Source organism: Camelus ferus, chromosome 7, assembly GCF_009834535.1.
Source record: "Camelus ferus isolate YT-003-E chromosome 7, BCGSAC_Cfer_1.0, whole genome shotgun sequence".
Lineage (NCBI taxonomy): Eukaryota > Metazoa > Chordata > Mammalia > Artiodactyla > Camelidae > Camelus > Camelus ferus.
In genome coordinates this window covers 65,611,143-65,638,227 of record NC_045702.1, presented here as the reverse complement: position 1 = coordinate 65,638,227, position 27,085 = coordinate 65,611,143, and the positions used below count along the sequence as shown (strand labels likewise).

At 38.6% G+C, this 27,085-nt stretch overlaps 2 protein-coding genes across 2 annotated transcripts in view; one reads left to right on the top strand and one right to left on the bottom strand.

Moving 5' to 3' along the window:
* The window catches only part of ZNF804B (zinc finger protein 804B), an 871,803-nt gene that overhangs the window by 28,544 nt on the left and 816,174 nt on the right, over positions 1-27,085 (top strand). The gene's annotated exons all lie outside the window — the stretch shown is intronic.
* Positions 1,552-25,519, bottom strand: LOC102517727 (metalloreductase STEAP4). Its single transcript, XM_006189018.3, has 5 exons — positions 25,346-25,519; positions 9,228-9,685; positions 7,613-8,140; positions 6,106-6,270; positions 1,552-4,494 (listed from the first exon to the last, which is right to left on the bottom strand). Exons 2-5 carry the CDS (start codon positions 9,681-9,683, stop codon positions 4,231-4,233), a joined length of 1,413 nt encoding a protein of 470 aa, XP_006189080.1. The 5' UTR covers positions 9,684-9,685; positions 25,346-25,519; the 3' UTR covers positions 1,552-4,230.

The window sequence follows — 27,085 nt, the reverse complement described above, 5'->3', positions numbered from 1 at the left end:
AAAACAGTTACCAGTGGCTCAGTCCACCTAGCCTGATACATGGATTCAAGGGGATATTTTGGAGGACAGCATGAGGGGCCTCCTTTATACTGTGGTGTTGGAAGGGCATGGCCCTGGACCCAGATGGCCTCCGTTCAGATCCCATCTCTGCCTCTTACTAGGCAAGGCACTGCATGATTTGAAAGCTCAGTTTCTTCTGAAAAATGGGGATAATAAGAGTACTTTAGAGAACCATTTTGAGAATTAAATAAGATAACGGATGTCAAGTCATTATTATTTGCTTATAGTATCACACAAGCAACATCATGAAAAGCCCCCCCCCCCCCGATTCCCTCGTAGCAGGAGACGGGCAGAGACTTAAGTAGACGGGACGAGCCAGCCGCGTCAGGATGGTCAGACTGGTTTGCTGGCTTGGGGAGGGAAGGGTATTGGGAGGGATGAGAGGAGGAAATTGGCTGGATAACGGGGTGACGGTCCTGCTCGTCCAAGCTCCCCTCTTCCCAACCCACTTCCCCCTTCCCCCTCGGTCCTTGTTCTCCCTCTGTTGGGTTCTTCCTGCTTCCTCTTCTCTGAGATCCTTGTAATTCACAGAAGGGTGATTTATTCTCTTCTGAATTCTACTGAGCACCTCTTTAGAAGACTGGAGGGCTTTTTCACACTGTAACCCTAACTCATTGCAGAAAATTGGAGAAGGATCATGTAAGGATATTTGGGGGCTGTGTGCTTTACACAGGTGGTGGTGTGGACGATGGCTGGGATGATGGAGAATGAAAATTGTGAGCTCTGTGTGCAGCGCCTCAACTGCCATCTCACCTTGATTTTAGGAGAAGGTCCAGAACCTTTTTAGCTCCCGGAGTTCAAGATCATTATGTACATTCATCATGATTATGGCTTTTCTGTGATCCCTGAACAATAAACGCATGAAGTACTCAATTTCTATTTGAAGTAGATTTGAATAGGGGGCTTTGTTCTCTTTGCTTCTAGCTTACTCCAGGCTTCTGGGCCTCTCTTTATTTTCAGTTTGTATTTTTCTTTTGAAAGAACATCCCATCCTGGTAACATCCAATAGGCTGCAGCTGTCCAGTTACGCAGGGCATTTCATGTCTGGTCCCAAAGACTGAAATCCATCTTGAAGTCAGTTTACCCATTAAGGCATTTGCCCTGTTCAGGTGGCATCCACCTAGAGGAAGGAAGGAAAGCCTTTTATTTTATTTTATTTTATTTTATTTTATTTTATTTAACGTCTCACAAAAGTCCAGTGTGGTGTAGTCCTACCCCTGTTCGGCCAGCCGACGCTCTCCTCTCTGTGAGGATAAAACTGAAACATGCAAGATGTTAGAAAGCACCGCCCAGCTGAGCTCAGGCATGTATTATGTGAAGTCGCAGACCCCTTCATGTGCTTTTCAGTCCCCGTACTGCCTCTCCTTTTCCTTATCCCTGAAAGGAACTATTTTTAGTTCCAGGTGTTGGAACTACTGTGATTCAGAACCTTTCAGTCACTTTCTTTAGAATGCTGATGAGTCAAAACCAGAATGAAACAAAACTCGAAAATATTTTTATAACAACGTTTAATGAGTACCCATGTACAAAAGCAGTCATCTCTTAACATGGGAAAATGTACAAAAAGAAAAGGTCTACAAGCTTCATAAAAGTTTTCCTAGAATACAGGGAACACACCGGCAATGAGAAGGTTTAGTCTGCCTTTTTAATGTTAGAAGAACAGTTTGGACCTGTTGAGAAGAACATGGTTCACTCAACGTGCCTATTTCCATCTGTTCCAAACTCATTCTTCCCATCTTGCGTAAACTAGAGGAGTCAGCCGTGTTAGGAAGGTCAAACTGGCTTGATGGTTTGGGGAGAGAGGAATACTAAGAGGGGTGTAGGGGGAAATTGGCTTCTCTGCTCAGCTGGTAGAGCTTGGAGCCCTTGGGGATGAGGCTGAGAGTCCTGCCCAGCAGTGCACTGTTCTGCCAGAACCACTGGAGGGGTTCTTGAATGTCTGCTTCATGGATGGTCTTTATGAAGCACCCAAATAGAGCTCTTCTACTAAGTTATAAAAGTAGAGTCCTTGTTACTCCAAGTAAGCTTTTTTACCTGGATGTGGCATTTTCTATTTTCAGTGATGAAATGTGACCCAGTAAAAACATATTATCCTTTTCCCCAAAAAAAGGAGGATCGTTAGCCCCAAAGGCCTGGATGGTACTTAATCTTCCATCAACCAATTCTTTAGCCAAACGGCAGTCTCTAACCCTAGAACACTTGACTGTTTGGCATAAAATAGGATGATTAGTGACATTTCCCTCTCTTTCCCACTGATTCTCTACGGGTTGGCACCACACACGACAGCTCTGCCCAAGTCTTCCAAGCTTTTTGTGTCTTTGCTTGGAAAGATCAAGGATAAATTAATGGAGCATGTATTCTGTGCATCTTCTCATGACCAAAAATTGAAATAAAAGACAAATCTGTAAGGGTATAATGAAACCAACACCCTCATTCAATGCCAATGATATTGACTTTAGAAATAATTTGGCAATATATATCAAATGCTATTAAAAGTTCTTTCATTTTTAATCCCAATTCTTGGTAAGTATCCTGAGGAAGTTACTTAAAATATAGGAAAAAGTTACAAGTGCTAAGATATCCTCTGAAACGTCATTTGTTTTAGTAAAAAAAATGGATATAACCTACATATTTAATTAGGGAAGTGGTTAAATAAATGCCTATTTGATGTAATATTGTGCAGCCACTGATCAAATACATATACCATGTAACTAAGAGAACAAAGCCATAAATATAAGTGAAAAAGGAAAGATATAATATTCAGTATACAGTATACAAAGAACTATTTTCAAAAAGTTTTATAGAAAAATATCCTGGATTGTGGGTGATTTTTTAATATATTTTAATCATTTTGTGTAATGTCATATAGAATATATGATAATGAAAGTGAAAAAAAAAAAAAAAAAGAAATGGCCCTTGTGGAGCAGGCAGAAAAATGTCAAACCCAAAGCCTTTAGGTTATTCTGGTGCCTGGGAAGATTCTGCGTAAGGCTCCTTTCAGGTCTGTGGATGAGCCAGGAAGGCTACAGGTACTGAAGGTCATCTTGGAAAAGGCACCATCGGTACAGAAAAAACAGAGAACCATCCTGCATTCCAGCAAGGATTTGAGAAAGAACCAAGTCTCATATTATAAGTACTGCTCACACCTTTCTGCTCCAAGATTCCCTAATTCTCTGTCATCTATGCATTGATCCAACTTATACTTTCATTATTCATTTAATTTCACTGCTTAAATTCATAGCAAACTATAACAAATTACAGAAACTACTTTTTTATGCTAGAAGTTCATTTCACAGATGATTAATATGGAACAAAACTTGGAATGCATTATTTACAGAGCATACCACAATACTGCAGTAATACCAAACCCAATATAGTGCAACTTTACAAAGTGTATTTAGCTTGCTGTCTAAAAGTATGGGTTATTTGAACTTTTCACACAAGGGCTTTTATCTATCCTTTGCTTACTTTACATTGAGAAAATCCAAGTGGATATGCCTCGTTTTTAACTCAATCTTTCCTATACCTGTTTCTTTGTAGAGGAATTGTCTTATGACAACTGTGTCAATTGGCAAATATACAACTCATGGTTACTTCCAATCAATTGTGGTATTTTTGCAGTGTTATGAAATAGTTCCCTATAGTACACATCCATATCAGTAAAAGCAAAACCAGAGGTTTAACTTAATTACAGAATCACCATGGCAATATTTATGGTCACCTGCACATCCAAAAAACAAACAAAAAAATCTTATTCCTGTTACTTCCTTCATTGGTCCTCTTCTTCACACATGCCTGATGAAGTTGGTATCAGTGGCCACCATCTTACTGTTTTCTCTTTCACTCCACAAGGAAGTTGCATGTACTTCCGCTAGATTTTGCAAGACATTAGGTCATGCATGTTGCCTACAACAAAGAAGCTTCTTAGCGTGTGAAAGCACAAAGCTAATCATGACCTCAGCCCTGCTGCCTCTGGGAAACGGAGAGGCAGGGACCAGCACTGATTTGTTACAGGACTAAAATGGTGTCCATTTCTCAAAATCAGGCATGAGTTCTTTCTTTGTTCACAAACTTCATGGTGGGAAAAAAATGCTTTCTTCACTGCACCCATCAGTATTCTCTAAACATACAGCGCCGTAGTCCAGAAGTCCAGGTGAAGTGAACTTTGCTTTAAATATCTGTCTTTCCATTCAATGCTGAGTCCGAGAATTTCGGGTTCCTTTCCCAGCCCTGGCGGATCCGTGTGAGGGTCTTGTCTATACATGGCAGGATGAGGATGAACTTGATCACCAGCAGTGTGCAGGGGATGATCAGCGCTATCACATAGGCCGAAGGAAGATACCACCTGAGGACAGAAGCGCTGAGGAATCGCTTCCCGCCGTACACGAGGGTGTGTGCTGTGCACAAGATCAGGGTCAAATAACCCAGCTTGGACTATAAGCGAAAAACACAAATACATCCATTAACACTATTTACATTTTAACGTGAAACACTTTAAACCAATGAAGGACAACCACTAGCCTTTGGAACCTGTAATATGCTGCACACTTGGCTAAGTACTGGAAAACATTAACTCTCCTTCAGGGATGTTCAGTGTTTAAAAAAAAAAAGACTGCTTACAAATGACATCATGGTTTCATCTTAACCTGACTGCGTGGGAAAGTTTCCCAGGAGTAAATTCTTTTGAGTTAGAATATATAATGTACCTCCTTCTTCCACGGTAAAACTCTTCCCTGAATCACCTTTTCTGGAGGCCAGACATGAATAAGACACAGTATGTCCTCAAGAAGCCCCATGTTAGTATGTGTTGCTGACATAAAGCAGATGCTAGCTGATTTCTATCTCAATAAAGAGCAATTAGCAAACTTTACTTTTGTTTATTTGTTTGGGCCTCAATACTAAAGCTAATGTTTATTTCTGTCTTAATGCCTTGAATAAAGGTGTAAATGTGAGACAGTGTTGACTGCATTTGGTCCCTGGGAAAAACTGCAAGACTTTTGAAATTTAAATCGTTCTATTAAGTTCAAATCTAATTTCAGTTACTCATGGTCTGTTCTCTTACACTGGTTTACAAGGAGCATGCACCAGGATCACCCAAAGGGCTTGTTAGAACAAACTGCTGGGCCACACCTCCAGAGTTTTATTCTTGTGTCTCTTTTTGCTGTTATTTTTAATTAACTAATTAACATATAGTCAGTTGACAGTGTTGTGTCAATTTCTGGTGCACAGTATGATGTTTCAGTCATACATATACATACGTATATTTATTTTCATATTCCTTTTCATTATCGGTTACTATAAGATACTGAATATAGTGCTATACAGTAGAAACTTTGTTTACCTGTTTTATGTGTAGTAGTTCCTATCTGTACATCTTGAGAGCTTCTGATTCTTTCAGGTCTGGGCAAGACCTGGGGAATCTGTGTATCTAACAAGATCCCAGGTGATGCTGACACTGCTGGCCCAGGGAGCACACTTTGAAGACCACTGGTCTATAAGGTTAGTTACTAACTGCCTTTAATGAAGCATCTGATGATTGATGTGTGGTAAAAATGTTTCTCTTACAGACTAGCACTGAGTTTGGTGTGATTACAGTCCAGCATATCTTACTTTGAAAGTTTTAAGGGTTATTTTGTTATATGCCTCCCCGTATCAGTATGTCCCTATTCTAAGGTTGATTTTCAGAAGTAGAAATTTTGTCTTTGGGTTTCTCTTCACCTTGCACCTAGTACCTCTCCACACACAGAGTTTAAGAGTTGTTGGTGCTTTTCACTCTATACTCTTAGCTGTGGCTCTGGGAAGTGGCCAGGAATCTTGGCAAGAGATGCCCTGCTAGGAAATCAGACCATGATGGAATCTGCCTTTTGGTGCAGAGTTTAGCATTTTCTTATTTGAACTTGTTTCAGTTGTGATTTTTATGAGATTGCTAGGGAAGTGATGGAGCAAAATGAAAATTTATGCAGAGTGTGAGAGAAAAAAGTGTGAATATTTGTAAAGCCAGAATCATTTTGCAACATAAATTAGATTAAATTGTGAAGTCCTTACCTGGACAAATCGGAATTCTCTCCAGTTGACCATGTTGCTAACTGATGGCAAGGAAGTGATTCCCAAGAGCACAAACAGGAAAAATCCAAGGATTCCCAAAGCTATAAATGAATCATTAAGCCAGGCAGTAGTGGTACTAAATGGATTTTCTTTCTTGGCTGTTATCTAAGAAAAATTATAAGCAACTTTTAAAAATTCCATTTCTTACAAACTACTCAAAGTTTTTAAGAGGACGAACAAAAAATACCTCTGCATGGTTTCTTTGCTCAAGGCAAATTGTACAACATTCTTAATAATCAGTGAAAATAATTGTAGAGAAAAATACACTTAGATATTACATTTGTTGGTAGAAAAAGTAATTGATTTTGTTGGGACGTTATGATTGTTGACTTCAGGAGTTGTGTAGGGAGTTTTAATTGACCCTATAAATCCTAAAACAGAGTAAACATTTACTTAAACCTTCATTACCATATGGCTTCTTGTTCCCCAAGCAAAAATTGATGTTCTCAATCAGTGACATTGGGATTCTGTTTTCCTGCTTTGCATACTGATTATTCACACACATGAAGTTTGGGTTCTTTCATTTTTTTTTTATGTTGCAATATAGCATTAAGTCTGGCACACCACAGATTGAGAGAAATCTGGTCCCTGTAATGTGACTCTCACCCAAGAACCTCCCATGTATGTGTGAGGGAATTAGCGTAGAGAAATCCACAGGCACATCATCAATGAGTTATTGGACTAATAAACTTTGAGACTGCAGTAAGACTGATCAAAACCAATTATTTCAAACTAGAACTGATGTGTAGACCATCCTCTGGGACTGCTTTAAGACTCTCTGAGCTGATTTTCTCTGAATTCTTTTTTTTTTTTTAACATTTTTTATTGATTTATAATCATTTTACATTATCTGAACTCTTTGACTATGCAGAAAATAGCATTTGACATTTGCTTAGAATTGTTTAGTTTTCTAGTTATTGAGGACAAGTTCTCACAAGTCAACCGTTAATGGAGTTATAAGCACCCTTTTGTGAATTTGTTTACATTCCCATGACACATGTTTGCACAACCCCCTCACTTGTAAGATGGTTGGTTTTGACTTCCAAAAGGAATTAGCTTACATAAAAATAGAAGCTTGAAAACACATTGGTTTCCATTTATTGAAGTTAATTCAAGTAGGTGTCATTAGGTTTTCCTGAGCCCCCAAATCTGCCAGTTTGTCAGTATCCTAGAGGGTCCTGGGAATACAGGTGTGGACCTCAGTGAACCTGGGAATTTCACTTTCATTCTCAATAGTTGTGTGAGGTCTCAACTGGATTCATTAAAACAAAGCAAAACAAAACAACAACCCCTCCCACCAAACAAACATGAGGTGTCTCATTGTAGTTACTTTAAAAAATGTAGATGCTTAGAAGAGTGATTTCCTTTCACTATAAAATGAACTATGATGTTTCAAGATTCCTTGTTGATTTAAAAAATAGGAGAAGACAAATGAGTAGAGGTTTACCTGGTTAATGGTTCTGTTTGTCGACGTCCACCGTACATAATAACGAATAGGAATCACAAGTGTGTAGAGGACATGGAGGAAGGCAAATCCCAGAGCTATCAAGCCAAGCTGCTTTCTGCAGAGCATCCAGTGGTCAAGCCAGTCTGGGAATCGGCGGTATTTAGTACCTCGGTAGAGCTGCAGAATGGCAGCAATAACACCAGGGAGGTAAACCAGGGCAAGCAGTGTCAGTGCTGTTATGGGAAAGACACGATTCGGAATGGAAATAGCCATGCGAAATGTGCTATCTTGTTTTCCGTTAACATACGGGTAGATTACTTCTCTTATTACACAGTAGAAAAAGAAGAAGACACACAGAACAGCAGACAAATAGAAGGGGGCCTTCCACATTGGAAATAATTGCAGTGGGTAGTTTTCAATTTCATTGGCTGCCATGAGAGATCCTTTATCCAGTGGAGTAAGTCCAAGAGCACGAGCAATGTCCATCACTCTTTGCTTGGCTTTACTGTCATTTCCGCAGACAAACACCTGGGTTAAAGAGTTAATTTTGTTATGTAGGAGACAGAAATTTTAACCAGTAAGAGAAGATTCTTGTAAACCCAGCATAGATTAACTAGTAAGCAAGTACAATATAAACATGGGTCGATATGATTCAAATACTTACTTTTTAAGAAATTGATTGTCTTATACTTTAGTATTCTCCAGCAGTCGCTTAAACATGTAACTGTGTGTTTGTGTATTTCTAGATGTATTACTGAAATATTTTACAGCAACCAATTAAGGGCAGCAGGGAATTTAAAATCAAATCCAGATGCAAATATTTTCATATGAAAAAGCGCAACTGGCTACAGTTGGACTGATACTTATTTTACATTGTATTCCCAGATTCTGGTTCACTAAAACCACATTAGGCCCAACCTGAGTTTTACTAGTTCTATATTAAATTTTTTTAAAGTAGTATTTCTAACTCTTCCCAAAAATAAAAGTGAATGACCCTAAAAAAATAATTTTGGATTTATTCTTTCTTTAATGATTATTTTGAAAGTCTCCATAAGCACCATGTAGGACAGTGCCATATAGTAGTTAACTGCTTTCCAAACAAGGATGTAGAATGGACATCTTTAACAAGATGATGTTTCAGACTTGCACATGTGTGCTGGACAGTTAATTATCAGGGTTTTAAGTTGAGGGTGGCTTTAGGCATATCACACACTGATATGCTAAGACTTGGTTCTCCACATCGCTTTTCCGTACTCGTGGCTGCTGCACCGCTTAAGGATTTCTTTTAATCTCAGTGAATAAATGGAACCCATTTCCTATGAGGTAATGGGATTGGAGAGGATATCCATCAACAGCTTAGCTGTGTGATTGTCTAGTACTGACAAGAGGCCTCCAGAGACTGACACCATTGGGTTCCATTAAACTACAAGCTGAAGGTGCAGACAGTGGGAAGTAAATCACTGCAGTTGATTCCCTTACTTGGTCAAATCCAAGAAAGAGATTCATGGCACATATTAGCAGAGATGAATTGTTTTACTTTGGAATCTTTGAGGTAAGTGTATATTGAAACATTGATTTTTAAAAGATGGAGCATCAATTTATCGTTTAATCCTACCTGCCGACTGGCATCCAGTACCCCTGACTGGAGAGCCCAGGCTGAGATGGTGTTAAACGCCTTTACTACGTGGGCTCCGGGCACCAACTGAGCAAGGTGCTCTGCATTCGATTCCGGATACTGATTGATTTTGAGGTTGTTGCTGACGTCCACCAATATTTTCCCTTTGAGAACCTCAGTTAGTTCTGTGAGGAAATCATAATGCTCCCTGTGGATTGTTGCAATGATAATGTCAGATTTCTGGGCTGCTTCTGAATAGCTCAGGACCTCTGCACCACTGGGCAGCAGACTGGACCTCCGGGGATTTCGACTTCCAAAAACAATAGAATAACCACACTGAAGCATTCTAAGTCCCAGCGATCTTCCAAAATCTCCAGTTCCAAAAATACACACAGTCTCTTGCTTTTCTGAAGAATTCATAGTGAGAGGAAGTGCATCTGTAGAAGTTTTCTCCATAACTGAAAGATAATAACACAAATACCCCCAAATTACGAATGTTCTGGGAAAAATTAATGAAATTTAAATCCAGGAAATTGTGATTGACTGATATTGTTCGAATCTTCTAATGAATTATCTCAAGAATATTCCCTACAAAATTTGATAGGAGTAAAAGTTCTCTCATATATTCTCATATGTGTCTTATTTAACAAAATCTTCTATTGGGTAAAGAAATTCAGTAAAAACCCAAGACATTTACTGGTCATTGTCTTAAACTGCAGACATGTATTGCAACAGTATTGCACTTATTGAACACTTAGATTTCCCAAAGTTCTCAAGAACAAAATCTGCCAAAGAATGTACTAATAAGGAAATTATGAACCAATTTGTTTATATTTAGTGATACAAAAATCCCAAATAAAATAGTAGCAAACAGAATCCAACAGCTTAAGAGAGAGTACACATTGATCAAATGAGATTATTCCAGGAATGTAGAGTTTAGTTCTGTAAATTCAACATTAGAAAATCTATTAATAGAACTCACCATATTAGAAATTTAAGGAGAAAAGTGTCCATATTTATGTATGCTAAATGGACATATGTTAAAATTTGACACACACACACACACACACATATATATAGATATAATTGAAGATTAGTCAGTTTACAATGTTGCATCAATTTCTAGGTATACGGCACAATACTTCAGTCATACATGAACATACATATAATCATTTTCACATTCTTTTCCACCATAGGTTACTACAAAGTATTGAATATAGTTCCCTGTGCTATACAGTAAGAACTTATTGTTTATTTATTTTATACGTAGTAGTTGGTATCTGCAAATCTCAAACTCCCAATTTATTCCTTCCCACCTCTTTCCCCTACCTGGTAATCATAAGTTTGTTTTCTATGTCTGTGAGTCTGTTTCTGTTTTGAAAATAAGTTCATTTGCCTTTTTCTCAGATTCCACATATAAGTGATATCATATGGTATTTTTCTTTCTCTTTCTGGCTTACTTCACTTAGAATGATGATCTCCAGGTCCATCCATGTTGCTGCAAATGGCATTATTTTATTATTTTTTATGACTGAGTAGTATTCCATTGTATAAATACACCACCACTTCTTTATCCAGTCATCTGTTAATGGACATTTAGGCTGTTTCCATGTCTTGGCTGTTGTAAATAGTGCTGCTGTGAACATTGGGGTGCATGTATCTTTTCGAATTAAGGTTCCCTCTGGATTTATGCCCAGGAGTGAGATTGCTGGATCATATGATAAGTCTATTTTTAGTCTTTTGAGGAATCTACATACTGTTTTCCCTAATGGCTACACCAAACTACATTCCCACCAACACTGTAGGAGGGTTCCCTTTTTTCCACACCCTCTCCAGCATTTATCATTTGTGGACTTTTGAATGATGGCCATTCTGACTGGTGTGTGGTGATACTTCACTGTAGTTTTGATTTGCATTTCTCTGATAATTAGTGATACTGAGCATTTTTTTTATGTGTCTATTGGCCATTTGTATGTCTTCATTGGAGAATTGCTTGTTTAGGTCTTCTGCCCACTTTTGGATTGGGTTGTTTGTTTTTTTTATTAAGTTATATGAGCTGTTTGTATATTCTGGAAATTAAGCCCTTGTCAGTCTCATCTTTTGCAAATATCTTCTACCATTCTGTAGGTTGTCTTTTTTGTTTTGCCTATGATTTCCTTTGCTGTGCAAAAGCTTACAAGTTTAATTAGGTCCCATTTGTTTATTTTTGCTTTTATTTCTATTGCCTAAGTAGACTACCTTAGGAGAACGTTGCTAAGATTTATGTCAGATAATGTTTTGCCTACATTTTATTCTAAGAGGTTTATAGTCTCTTGCCTTATGTTTAAGTCTTTAAGCCATTTTGAGTTTATTTTTGTGTATGGTGTGAGGGAGTATTTTAACTTCATTGATTTCTATGCAGCTGTCCAGTTATCCCAACACTACTTGCTGAAGAGACTGTCTTTTCTCCATTGTATATTCCTACCTCCATTGTCAAAGATTAATTGACCAAAAGTTTGTGGGTTTACTTCTGGGCTCTCTATTTTCTGTTCCACTGATCCATATGTTTGTTTTTGTACCAATTCCATGCTGTTTTGATTACTGTAGCTCTGTAGTATTGCCTGAAGTCTGGGAGGGTTATTCCTCTAGCTTCATTCTTTTCCTTCAGTATTGCTTTGGAAATTCTGGATCTTTTGTGATTCCATATAAATTTTAGGGTTACTTGTCCTAGTTCTGTGAAAAATGTCCTGGGTAGTTTGATAGGGATCACATTAAATCTGTAGAATTGCCATTTTAATGATATTAATTCTTCCAATTCAAGAACATGGGATACCTTTCCATTTCTTAAAGTCATCTTTAATTTTCTTAATTGACATTTATTCTTGATTCATATTTTAAAAGAAACAAGTCAATATTTCCTTAACATACAAAGTATCTTTCTCAGTCTAAAAATCTAGTATCATGCTTAAAAGAGAATTACTAGAAATATTACTAATAAAGTCATAAACCAGACACATATATATCTGCTATGACCACTTCAATTATTATGGTTTGGAAATTCTAGCTAACACAACCAGACTGGAGAGAGAAATGAAATTCAGAAGGGGTTGCAGATGATCAAATTCTAGTCTTGGAAAACTCAGTCTACTGAAAAACTACCATATGTATAAGAACAATTCAACATCTGGTCTGGAAACCAATATTATCAATAGTCTTCATATATAAAAAAACAAACCAGTTTGAAGCTTTGATAGAAGAAAGAGTCCTGTTTATGGCTGCAGCAAAATAGAGATAATATTTAGGAATACACTTAAGACAATAAGTTATGTAGAAGATCTATAGGAAGAAAAATTTTAAGTTCCCTTAAGACTCAGAGAATTTTTGTATAAATGGAAGTGTACAGCATGCTCCTGGATGAGAAGGCTCAGCTTCACAAAGGTGTCAGTTTTCTCTAATTTAATCTATAAATTCTGAAAAGTATGGTAATAAATAAGGGGCTTGTTCTATTAAATATTAAGATACAATAAAGCTAAAATAAATAATCTGGTAGAGTCACAGAAATAGCAAGTGTTCAATGGAATAGAGTAAAAAAATACAGAAATGAACCTAAATCGTAACATTTACTTATGATAAAGATGGCATCTCCAGTCAATAAGAAGATGGCTTATTTAGTAGCTAATATTTATCATAACTAAATAAACATATCTATACTTCACACTCCTCCCCAAGGTAAATTTAAAATATATTAAAGATTTAAATATATATAAATTTAAATGGGACTATAATAAAACTAGAAAAAGCCATGGAGAATTCTTTTATAACCTTAGAGGGGTTTTATAATCTTTTTCTATATCACAGATCCTTGAAACTATTAAAGAATAAAGGGATAAATGTGATTACATAAAAATAAATAATACCTGCAAAAACAGAAACAACAGTAAGTGAAGTTGGAAGATAATCAAGTTGGAAAAATATTTTTAACTCATACAAATCAATACAAAAATTCCCACTAGAAAACTGGGGGAAAGGATTTGAGTTGACTGTTCATCCTAACAAAATATGACTTTTCAAGGTAGTAAGAGATTTCTTGATCTTACCCAAAGTAAAAGAAATGCAGGTAAAACTAAACTGAGATATGGTTAGAAACCATGTGACCATGTTGCTTTTTAAGGTTTTGAAATTTAAATTAAAAACAAACCAAGTAAAAATTCTCAATGTTTTTATGATCTAGTAAAGTAATCTGGGATACTCTCTCTACTTTTAAAGAATATTGTTTCTTCATGGAATGTTGACTTTTCTCAAAAATTTTTCTCTTCCCAACATTTAGCATTTAGTTTAAGCTTTCAGTTAATATTTTGTTTTTTGGAGGAGGGTGGTCTCTTGTGTTCAGTGATGCATCCCCAGTGCTAAGAAGAGCACTGATTATGAAGAACTAGGCACTTCTGATAAATATTCATTGGATGATACGCGAAGGGAGGGGTGTCGGAATCAGAAGTCGCGGTTTCCTCCGCTCTGTGCACAGTGCGAGGAGCAGAATGAGGAGGAAGCTGAGTGGTTAAAGAGTGAGCACTGGGGGTCAGGGAGGAGTGAGGAGAAGGAGGGAGGTGGGGGGGAAATGTTTTACGGACATTACTTCTTTCACCCAAATGGGCTTAAAGTAAAACTCAGTGAAATTGATGTGGACTTTCCAACCAGACCTAATCACTATTCAGTTCCTGCATGGTGAATTTCATGCAGATTGTAGAGCATATGAAGTTCGTACCTTTTTAATAGAATTTCAGAAATTTGCCCTTTCCATTTTAGCCTAAGGAAAACACCTGTATTCTTACCTGCACTTATCCAAAGGTGTGTACCTATATCACAGCAGACCATTCAGAGCTTTGTAGCTAAATCAGATGTCATGGAGAAAAGGGACAAGAAATACAAGACTTTTCTGTACTTCCACAGAAACTCTTTGAATAATTGAATTAAGCACAACAACTGAATCATTTTATAAACTAGCTGGTGACTGTTATCCTGAAGTTTATCTGAGAAGGACATGACCGTATACAGGAAAGCACCTGGAGATGATCAGAGTCTATCACATGGAAACACAGCTATGCCTTTGGAAAATTCTTAGCATCTACAAATGTCATCTAGTGTAGCAATTTATAGTATATTGGTTGGTTGTTAACCAGTTAACAACTAGTTGTTATCACTCGAACCCTCAAACTGCTGAATGGTGCCTTAATGATTCTATTTTGTGAAACTGGTTTGTGTGTTGAAAGGATGCCAGTGTGCCTGGCTGTTCCCTCACATTCTCTCCGTTCCGTATCCCCATATGTTATTTTCTCTCTCTTATATTGGGATGAACATTTGCACAAAACACAGATTTGAAAAAGTGGCCAGTGTCCTGCAGTGAGATGGGTGATGTCTTTACTGACATATTCTTGCTTGGATCATCTTAATCACTGCAAACAGAAGGTGAGGCCAGACTCTGCTTTGACCATGTGGCCCCTGCATTCATTTATTCTAACCTGCCATAAGCTTTTTTTTCTTGATTTCTAAAAATATTTATTTATTTATTAATTATTTTTTTATAGTTGATTTACAATGTTGTGTTAGTTTGTGCTGTACAACACAGTGATCCAGTTATACATATATATTCTTTTTCATATTAATTTTCATTAGAGGTTATTACAAGCTATTGAATATAGTTCCCTGTGCTGTACAGTAGGACCTTGTTGTTTATAACTTTGTTTTTTCAAAATGAAGATATTGTCTACACTACACTAATATTTTTTCCTCCATTTCTTACTACCTGTGTGACCTTGGATAAGTTACTCAAACCCTGTGTCTAAGTTTCATCATCTTTAAAATGAGAAATTGATAATACCTACTCTAGAGACATTGTGAGGATCAGATGAATTAATGTATCTTAAAACAGTTCTTGAGACATAGTACTCAGTAAACTGGCTATTATTAATAGAGTATTTAATATGCTATACTTATCTAAGTAATCAATCTAGTAATAATCTAATTAATGTGGTCTTTATATAAATTATATAAGTTAAGGATTAATTATGCTTCTATAACTGTGGTTATTGGAAATATATAAAATTTGTCTGAAATAGCATTCAATTATTCCTAAGAAGTGTCTGCTTTCCCCAATTCTTATAAATAAAACCTCATATGAAATGGCTTCAGAGCATATGAATTTATCAAAACACAGATGTAAAAACAGCTCAAGTGTGAATTTCTCTCGCTTGTAATTCTTTAACATTTTATTTTAATATTTCCTTCTTAAAATGCAGCTTGGCAATCCAATATAATACCCTTGGGCTGTTGCCCCAACCATTAAAATGTATTGTCATTCTTAAATCTTCAGAGACATCCCTGGGCAAACTGAAGATACGAAAACAGTAAGGAGATATTAAAATACCACTGGTGGACTTACTAGAAAGAAACAGAGTTATTCCATTGAGTGGTTAGTTTCTCCGTATCAAGTTATAGGAGTTCTAAGATTTGATAATTGTGTTGCCCACGTCTTGAGTTCCACTTCAAATCCCCTTGGTTCTACTTCCAGTCCTTGGGCAATAACTGAGCTCCACTCGACTTCCACTGCCTAACAGAGGCTCGCTCTGGCACTCTATGTCTTTTATCTCTTGATTCTTGTCCTGGGCTTCTCTGATACCTGAGCCTGTTTGGCACTCAGACATATACAACCCATGGCCTCATCCTAGACCAGCGGGGACAGGACTCCATAGATAAATGCTTCCACTTTCGTCTTCTGGAACAGAGTTCTGACACATTTCAAAAGGCTCCTCTGAAAGTCCCAGAGGAATAGGGCACCACTCATCTGTAACAGTGGCCAACTTAACTGATTCTTGGTTTGCCTTTCTTACATTCCCTGGTTTAAGGCCTTTGTCCCTCATTCTCCTCCTTGGAATCACTTCCATAATAAACTGTCTGCACACATACCTTTGGCACAAGCTCAATTGGCATAATCAACCCAGGATAGTGCAATATTTTGATTATTAATTTGTTTTTATGGTAAAAGAAAAATGATCAGATCTAGTTTATCATAGCTGGAATGATTAAATTACATGTAGAAAATAAAAAGTTGGTAATTCTTTGGAAGAATTTGATTCTGAACTCTTGGAAAGAATATCCTAATAATAGGAGTTCATAAAAATAAGAGGCATGCATATTCTAAACCACAAGGGAGATCTAGTTGGGGGTGTATTTTACAGAAAGTACTAGGTAAAGAAGGAAGTTACACCCATTACAGACTATTTGTAACTCAAAATAGCTCCCATGTGTAAACACAGATTTATAGAGGTAGTAAGATCTCTTGTTCAAAGACTAAAAAACCCCACCACCTTTCCTAGCCCTATTTTATTCAAGGATGTAGGATGGAAGGAATAAAGAAAATAAAGGTGGTAAATAGGAAGTGGAGTTATTAAGGGAAAGATGAGTTAAGATAGTTAAAATACAGCATAGGGGCCTCCTCTCCTTCCTTCAGAGCTTTACAAACCTCTTTGTGTAACAGGAAACAAAACAAGAATATCTCCTGGTTTGGAAAATCTCCAGGACTGGTTTTGCCTCCTATGGAAGCATCTCTCAGGGAGGCTTCTGGAGAGGGTGGCCAAGGACAGGTAAAGTGATCCCACGGTAGTGTTTATATAGATTAGAGATTGGTAACCAATGACGCAGATGCAAAGGTGGCAGAGACAACTACAAGGGCCACAGTAGCAGCCACCACTGAAGAGTGTGTGTGTGTGTGTGTGTGGTGAGGGGAGAATGGTGTGGGTCATGTGGGTCTTGCCCATCACCACCCTCTATCTGCAGTTCCCACCCCGTGCTTTGGGAACCCGAGACAACATTCCTCTGGATGTTCCCAACTAGGCAGCCCGTGAGGGTGTTAGGGCCAGTCTGGCCTGTGCTTTTACCCTCTCACCTCCCAGAGGTCAGAGGTCAGAGAGGCTCAGACCGTTTCTAGATTTAGAGGATTCTAGCATAGTAAAAACATGGAAATGTCAAAATAGGGTAAAAAACCTTCTATCTTAAATGCTTATGCTTAACAAATCAATGTTATTAGCAAAGAGCTTTTTATTTGAAACAATTATAGCATTACAGGAAGTTTAAAGGTAATATAGGCGGTCTCTGTGTATCCTTTACCATTTCCTCTAATGTCTACATTTTACATCGCTATGTACAGTATCAAAACCAGGAAACTGACGTTAGTACGTTGGGTGTGTATAGTTCTGTGTCCTTTTACTCCCTGTATAGGTTCACGTGTCTCCTCCTGCTGTCTGGATGCAGAACTGTTCCAGCATTACCCCTTTACAGTCATACTCACCCCGCTCTGCTTCCCTCCTGGAAATCGTTACTCTGTTCTCTAACTCTATAATGTCATCATCTTGAGAAAGTTACATAAATGAAATCACACAAAGTGTAACCTTCTCATATTGGCTTTTTTTTCACTTAGCCTAATGCCCTTGAGATCCACCCAAGTTGCTGCATGTATCAATAGTTTGTCCCTTTTTAGTGTTGAGTCCATGGTATGGACTTCTTCATTTCCTTTCTGGATGTCTTGCTTGGAAATGTAGGAAAAGCATTACAAAAATTGCATGTTTAAATTCTTATACTTAAAAAATCAAAGCTATTACATGTTAGGGCACCAACTCCTAAGATTCTGAATCAGTTGTTCTGAGATAGAGCCCAGACACCTATATTTTTAAAAAATCAAACCAAACCGGTCAGTTCTAAAGAGCATCCAGGGCTGAGAACTACTGGAAATGGGAAAAGATAAGGTTATCTTTTTTGGAGAGGGAAGGTGTGGATGGGGAAATGCAGACGGAGAAGAGGGTGTTCATGAACTTGTAAAGGGATTGCAGAAACATTTCACTTATGTTATAATTTCTTCCCGTAAGTAATCACTGGCTGGGTCTGAGAGCCTAGAATTCCTATTTTTATGAAAACTGGAGGCAAAAAAGTGTGCAGACCCCACAAGGGATGCCAGACTCAAGACTTGGTAGCCTTTGCTCTGTAACTCAAGGAAACTTTGAGGAGCTGTCTTCCATGAGCCACAAGTTATAGTTTGATCAAATCTATCCACAAATCTACTCCAGTAACTCCTCAATAGCAACTCTTACACAGGGCCGAACAATATGTCGTGTACCAGTCTGATGAAACCATTATTAAAGACATTCTGCCCCTTTACCTATTTGAGAATTCAGCTTTGAATTCTGAAGCCATGTTTCACAGAGGATCTTGAATTCCTCCCACAGTATACCCTCTGGACACCCCTCTCCCCTCCATCAGTGTTGTAGCCCACAGATCTAGTGATCTGGCTTGCCACCTCCAAGGGAGTTAGAATACAAATAACACTTTTAAACTCTGTAAGATGTGACAGGATTTTTCATTTTAACTTGATGCCTGTAAACAGCGTATTTTTTTTTAGTCCATCCTTCTGTTTTATTATTCCTTCTGAATTTAAACCTGAAAACCCTAGATGACTTGACAACATATTTGTAATGAGCTGAAGCCCATCAATCTAGTATTTCCTTTCATCACAAGGCACAGGGGCAGGAGGGAGTTCTGCAACTAGGCCAGCCTTCCTGTGATTCAGAACATTTGTTTTAATATATCTCAGGGACAACTGGAAAGCAAAAAATGGTAAAGAAAATTTTAAACCCTTACAGTGATACATGAACCCATCCAATTTATTCACCGAGCTATTTCTGTATTTAGCGAAGTCAAGGCTCTTTAGGGAAAGCAAGCATACTCACATTTAAGCAATTTTATTGACAGGTATATATTACTGTAGCAAAATCAGAAGTCCTTGGTTTAAAAAGACAACTGGCAGTTTATAAAAAAATTTAATGTGCCCATAATCAATGGATTATTATAATTTTTTGACAGTTTAATCTTCAGTCTATATATGTTGTTTGAAAACACAATAGTACACTACTTATTTTAGCCTTGTAGTTAGAAGTAGCTCTGTTAGTAACAGCCATAGACTAACATGAATCTGTCATTTAAAGCTCCCAATCTAAGTAAAGAAACCACGGCAGGTTGGTTGCTGAAAAACTGGTTAATTATTTGAATTGTTTGGGGAGAAAATGTTACATATTTCATAGCAACCTAATTTACTGATGATTAGTTTTCATGCTAGCCAATAGAATAACATAAAAGGAAACTAATCTTAGCGTGTACAGTTTGATCAAGTCACAAGAGCATAACTGAATATAACCTTTCCATTAATGTTCTATGGGGATATATATTTCCACATGAATTGCAAATAACTAAAACTAGCTATGACATGATGCAATTAAAATGAATCTGTCAGTAACATTTCACTACCACCCAATGAATTACCAGGAGATCGTGGTAATGCAGATCTGTATTATTTATTTTAATTATACTTCAGGATAAAGTGTATTAATTTTTAATATCAGTTCTTTGGTGAAATTTTGATTCAATTAAAAATCTTTTAAATAGATGTTTTCACATTTAGATCTCAGCTGCATCTGTCAAGATAAATGAAGATTATTTTATGATTCCCTGGCGAAGAATTTCATCGTGTAGGTTAATAATCCCCTGTCTAGGCTGGTTAGTTCATTTGATTAAAGCCTGGGGCTTATGACAGCAAGATCAGGGATTCAGTCATGTCTGAGTTAATTTACCTTAACCTCTGTTTACATTCTCAATCTTAAACTACTTCTTACCAATCTGTCATCCACCAAAGATTTAGCATCAGGATCAGGACCTGGATTGAGAAAAACAACTTCGTCTCACTGACTGGGTGGCATTTGGTTCGTACACCCTACGTGAGCGTTTGCTTATTGGGGAATTTGGTGATCGCAAAAATCTACTTAATATTTAGTTTCAATTAGTGGGTTTCACTTTTCTAGGAATACTGTAGTCAGGGATATTTCTGAAGGGGTTTGATCATTTCAGTTTTAACTTTGTTTAAATGCATTGCCTATGAATTGTAATTTATCTTCACCTTGAGGCCACTGGGAATTATCTCAATATTGATAACTGCCAAATCAATTGAAAGGTAGTGAGGTTTTGCTGTGGATCTGATCCTGTTCCCCTCCAAATCCTGGCTGATGGTGTAACTCCAGTTTGCTTCAAAGTATCTCCTTTACCAAAGTACCATTTTCAGGAATCTACTAGGGGTGTTTCAGATGTCCTTCATATAGTCTCCTTCATCTTCTCTTGGGTACCAGTGTCTTCCATTTCTAATTTGGCTCTGTAGGCAAGAACTCCCAATGGCCAGAGTACCTCTACTGTTTGCCAGGACCCAATCAGCTCACACTGCGGGCGTGATCTGGCCTCGTAGCTGCTCCAGTTCTCACCCCGGGAGAGAAAGTGCTCTTGAAACTCCTTCACCCTTCCTGTGTTGTACTCTGATATACAAGCCTGACAGCAGTGCTGGTTGATAAATATATTTTAGTGAAACAGCTCCTCCTTTTTAATTCCTAGCTTTTTAATCCCAGCTCTTTTTCATGGTGTGGCTGGAACCAGCTTGCCGGCTGAAAGCTTGAAATCAGCCACTGTGGATTTTCACACCATGGAAATCAGCAAATGCTACAAATCAGGACTTTTTTTTTTTTTTTTTTTCCCATAGAGAGCCATTTATCAGCACAGCACTGGCTCTTTCCCTGTCTGTCATGCCCTTCCTCCAAGACTCTGTGACCACGGAAATGGGAAAATAATTGGACTGACAGGATAATACCCTTTTCCAATCCTGACTGTATTTTAGACCTAAAAATCTCTTTCCGTAGGACACCCCATGCCCCCCACTTCTCAGAAGACTCCTAGGTTCTTAGTGAAAACAGAATCCATGTGGCTCCCTCTACCCCAACAGAGGTCCCAGACCCTCTCCTCCCCTCACGTGGAGTTAACATGATTTTGGCTGTAAATCTGATACCACTAGACCCTTACTTCCCTCAGGGAGATAAGATACAGAGACCTCTTTGTGTACCATCATCCCTGAACACGTATCTTCCAATTTTCCAGACATGCATCAGAAGAAAAAAGCACAGTTCAGGATCTCAGTCTAGGATAACCAGTGTTACACTTTCATGCTTAACTGCAATGAACCATTGGCCAACTTGCTAATTGCTTTCTCTTCAACCTCTTCCCATTTCTCATGCCACCAATGTAAGGGCAATTGAATAGGATGAAGAAATCATTTTAATACTTTGGCACTGGAGAAGAAATAACTAGAAGTATGATAATTTCTAATAGAAGAATGATTTTTGGGGGAGGGTACAGCTCAGTGGTGGAGCGCATGCTTAGCATGCACAAGGTTCTGGGTTCAATCCTCAGTACCTCCATAAAAAAATGACTTTGATATAACTTAGTTCTTTTGAACTGTTTGGTAGGTTTCATATCTTATGCCATGCCTTCAGGTGTTAAAGAAGGACTAAAGCATTTTACTTTAGTTAAACTAATTAAAATCTTTAAAAATTCAATATGCCAACTTTCATGACTTCAGTTAAATGCCTTAATTGCATTATGTCACTCTTTAAAATGAATTAAAATCCAAAGTATTACAAATTTAGTTAAAATATTATAAATATAGTTATAAATTTATTGTGAACCTTACCCAGTATAGCAACATAATAAGGTTACTGAAATTAAGGTTAATGAGAAGAAATACCAATTTCTTTTTTCTTTTAAAAAATAGAATAATTTCCACTACTTACTTTATCTGTACTGATCAGTACTAAGCAATCTCATGCTTCTTCCCAAATGGCAGGTAGTTGAAATCTGGACTCTCTCTGACCCTGGTATATCTAATACAGCGCGAGGGGCATCCATGTTTACAACCTACCACACCCATAATGGTCAGCATCTTTCAAACATAAAATTAGTGGTATTAACAATGTCTCGGTAGGATTTCATGTTTTTGGCATATTTATTGCACAGCCTCTCTGTGCCAGGCACTGTGCTATACCAGAGGCATAAAGTGATAAACTAGACTGTCTCGGTCCTAACGGGGCTTCAGTCTTGAGGAGGATGTAGACACATCATCAGTTGCCATGGCCTTGAGTAGGGGAATGTATAGAGAAGGGACAGTGATCTGTCTGGGAAGCAGAGCAAGAAAGTTTACCAAAGTCTGTGCATAAATTGCTTCAGCTACTGTTTACCTTGGGCTCAGAGGTGTCTCCACACCCTGTAAAATGAGAAGCATAGGTGAAAGATGCCTGATCTTTGTCAACCTTTAGCCAACTCTCCTCTCCCCATGCTTCTTAGTGTTCAAGCCATCACCACTGAAACCTGATTGGGACACTTGGCTCTGTGCTTGATGCCATTTTTTCCCTTCAGTATTTGGAGACGATGCAAAAGAGATGATCTAGTTTGTGTCTAAACCCCCTTCTTAGAGGTGTGCTGTATAGTTATACTACGTTACCTCTTAGCTTTCTTTTTATTCAGAATTTTTAGTTCCTGACTTTACGAAATTACCCTTTGTACACATTTCCCTTCCTTGTAAAATGAATAGTGAAATTTACTTCATCCTAACATTAAGATTGATCATGTAATCTCCATTTAAAAGAAACGGATTTCTGTCAAAATAACTTTTCAGAAATATGCAACCATCAAAATTCGATATGGTAAGACTTCTCTATACATGGCAGACTAAACTCTTCTAGAACATTGTGGAGAAGCATTTAGACTAGGATGTCAACGTCCTGCCTGGTTCATTAGAGTGGAAATACCTCTTTTAGTAGAACATTGCCTTCTTTATGCAGTGATGTATTTCTGAAAGATGATCTTCAGAAAGTGTGAGCATTCTTTGTTCTTTTCTCCATAATGATTTTGGAAGAACAAATTGTTTGTGTATGTAGGCCAAGTATGTTTTCTTACCATGCATTGTTTTAAGCATTGATTATGCTTTAGTTATTTACTTAGCTTTATTCTTTGCACATCTGACTTCTTCTCAACAAAAGAACAATTGTTAATTCAAATTATTTTGGAAATGTCCTAAAAGTCACTCAAAATATTGTAACTAGGTTTAACACATCATATGGAACTGCTCAGGAAGTCTTTATAGTTAACTAATGACCTATTCTCTTTGGATGCATGAAGAGCAGAATCAAACAGGTAACTTCAGAGGCCTTGTCTGTGTAAACCTTACTTCTGTTACTTCTGGCCTAACTGTAACTCCCCAACAAAAACATCCCACATAGAAAACACCACTATTCGCAGCCTGTCCTAGATTCTTACAGTAGGAAGTATAGATGTAGTTGCAGGCGCTTAACAAATGACCTCCTCTTCAGAGGGCAACCCAGAGGAGACCAACTAAATGGTGCCCTAGCAAGTTTTCAAGTTTGAAAGGTGATTGTATTTTTTATGTTTTTGCTAGTGGCTTATTAACCTTCTTAAGATTTTCAAAGGAAATCATTTTTAAATAGCAGTTGATAAACAATCCAAATGACTTATAGAGAGAACTGGATGGTGAGGATCATGAAACACTGGGATGTGTTTTGAGGGTGACTTCAGAATAAACTACTCAGGGGACTTCGAAAAGAGAATCTATATCCTTTTAATAATGCCGTTAACAGCGACAGAGTGATGTGGGGTGGTCCTTCAGGAGACAAGGAAATGTAGAATGACTGCTTAGGGTTTCTTCAATTTTGAAATTCTAAGACAAATGACTATATATTTCTTAAAACTGTTCAGAACAAGGCTCAAGGCCCAGGGTTTTCAGTTTATGAAACGGCTTATAAAATTTATTTGGTTACTTCTAACAACAATCAGTAAGCCTAAGCAAGGCAGAGATCTGGAACTCATTCTCACGTTAGGGGTTAGGCCTTGAACACGCTGGTTTCCAAACCTCAAGTTGGTTTGTGAACTTGGGCAGAAAGAACCAGAACTGTTGCCGAATGGAGAAAGTGCTATGACCCAATTTCTCTACACACACAGTCCATTTGCTTTACAACCTTCAAAGCCTGATAAAGAGGGAGTGCTTCATCTTGTTTTCTGGGTGGACAGTGTTTGCCATGCACGTGGAATACAGGCAGGTGGAATTTCATACCGTGCGAAATCACAGCATTCTGAAAAACTCGAGGTCTTGCAAAAGGCCATATCTCAAAAAAGTTACTGCTTCAAATAAATGTGCCATTTTTTAAATTACACCTGCTGTATCAGAAAAAAGCATTCTTTCATGTGAGTGACATTTATATGACTGCCATTTATAGAGAATAGGACATTCTCACATGGCAAGGCTGAAGAATTGGTTTTGAAAGCTGAGAGTATTCTCTGAATGATAAATGTGGTGGAAGTCAAGATACTCAAGTGGGAGAAGCCTCTCCACAACTGGCTAGTTTCCCTATAAAAGTGAACCCTGCCTGATGAAGAACATCGTTACTTGGTTACACTTAACAGCACTGATGAGACTTTTAATGTATTTCATACCTGCAAGCATTTTTAGTCGTGGATTTTGCACCATGTTAAGAGTTGGACTTTGTGGCTGCTCTGGTCCAAAAGCCTTCAATTTTACATGTATGGGAACTGAGGCTGAGGTGTTGAGCTTCTACTTAGAACCAATCCACCCCCTCACCTATTCTCCATCCAATTCATTTTTCCTTTACATCAGTCATCTTTTAAAGAAAGTTCCTAAATTACTATCTGGAGGAAAAACTACCTTCTACCTGCCTCTGGACAAACAGGGAACCAAGGCTTTATTTAATCTTTACAATGAATTACATCCCAAACAAGATTTCTCAGGAAAAGCGATCAGTCGCTAAACTGCTGAAGGACAATCCAGATCAAGGATGGAAGCGGTTGCATAGCTCAGGACAAATTTTCAGCTCTTGGTCAAGTAGCGGATTCATATCTGAGATTATCTTTATCCAAAAGTTAAGATAAAGAGAGGCATCCAAACCCCTAGGACTTCCTCCTTCGGGCTCCTCTGTACCCTGGGGAAGCGAGGAGCGATAAAACTACAGTAAGCAAGACGTTTGCTGAATTGCTAAACTAACGCGCCACACCCTTGGGTGGCCTGGCACCCTTCTTCCCAGGGCGAGCAGGTTTGTGGAGCGGGGTCCCGTGAGCAGGGGCTCGAGTGAGCTGAAGCTAAGGGAGGGGAGCCGCGTGGCGAGAGGGGCAAGGCGACAGCCGGCAGCAACGTGACCCACCTGCGGGAGAGGCGGCTCGGAGGCGGCGGTGGTCCAGCGCGGCTGCTGCCGTGCGCGCCGAGGGAGGGGGCCGCGCGGGAGGGCGACGCTGCGCGGCGCTCCAGCTCTGGGCTGCCGCTCGCCTCTCTCGCCCGTATAAGAAGCCCGAGGGCCGAGGGAGGGCCGGCTAGATTGCGCAAGAGAAGTGAAGAAAGCGTTTCCTGGAAGAAAGAGTTCAAGCTGGGAATCCCGGGCAGCTGGAAGAACCAGAAATTCCTTTACTGCTCTTGCCGCTGTCGCTGCAGATGTTACAGCAGATCTCCGATCAGCCTGGTTTTTAAGGCTTTCCCCCAGACTCCTTGGGATCTGAGCATCCCAGGCAGACTGAGGCTTGGAGTGGCCGAAGAGGACCCCTTTCCTAAAGGAGTCAGAGTGGCTGCTCTGAAGGGCTGAGAAAACCCCATCTGGTCTAGGCTTCTAGGCATTTATCCCTGTGCCCTGGTGTCTTACTTCAGAGGTGACATCTTTTCCCATGTTCCTGAAAACCCTGGGTTCTTATGGGGCTCATAGCTTGGACGATCTTGAATTTGGGGGTCTTAATTTAGGTAGACTAGAAGGTTCAAAAGAAAAACCAAACGAAAGAGAGGGATGATGAAGAGGATACCTTATTGTAGATATGTTATCTATACCTATACAATGTTGCATAATAATGTGCAATACTATGTATTGGATTGATACGTCTTTCCACTTAGGACAAGCTCAAAAGCCACAGGCCTGGTGGTTTAAGATTTAACTAACAAGGACAATCTACGAGGGCAAAGCACTCCTGCACTCCCTGTGGTCTAGAGCCAAGAGTCTTCCCAGTGTGTCTCTGATGCCAGATGACTGGTCTTAAGTTCTCTGGCATTCTTGCCAAGGCCCAGATTTTCAGCCACACGGAAGGTCTGTTCCCAGCATTTTTGAGCCAACCACCCTTTTGCCTGGATTGCTGCTCTCCCCAGAACATCTCGTGGAGTCAGCTCAGACCCCGTGTCTCCCAAGGAGTCTTCTCTGAGCCACTAGTTGCAATTACTCTTTCTTTCTCCAAATGGTGTAGTTTATTCTTCTAATACAGAAGGTAAGATAACTTGCCTCTTAAAAGTTATTGTATATCTCTTCTGGACTGCAAGCTCCAAGGGTTGACACTCTATCCTTTTCAACTTGGAATTCTCCACCACACTTAGCATAGTACTTTGAATATAATAGGCACTCAATATTTATTGCACTCATTAATAAATCTGCCAATTATTATATTGTTTTGCAAAAAGTTTATCGGGTAGTATTCTTTGGGCAAAAAAAGAACTTAAAAATTCTTCATTGCTTTTATAGAATCTAATTCTCCCAGTTTGAAGGCTGAGAGAGGGATAGATGGGGGTGTAAGTAGGAAAGAAGGCCTCCTGGTGTGTCTCGAAGGAGCCTCAAGGTTGATCAACACAGTTCTGGTGACTTGCCCGTGGTCTAGCATCTGGCTTTAAACCTTGTGGATACAGAAACTTTATTCTTAGCCCACTGAAACCTGGTACTTAAAACTAGAATGCTTATTTGTTAGTTGTCAATGGAAAATAAAGCAAGTAGTTACGGTGAAATATAGTTGCTGAGGGCCCAAGACACTCTGGTCATCACGTGCTCTCTCAGTAGGCACATCGTGTGGAAACCATTTTCCAGAGAAGGCTGCTCCATAAACAGGGGAGTGAGTTATAAGATCCAAGTTTTCTGGCATGT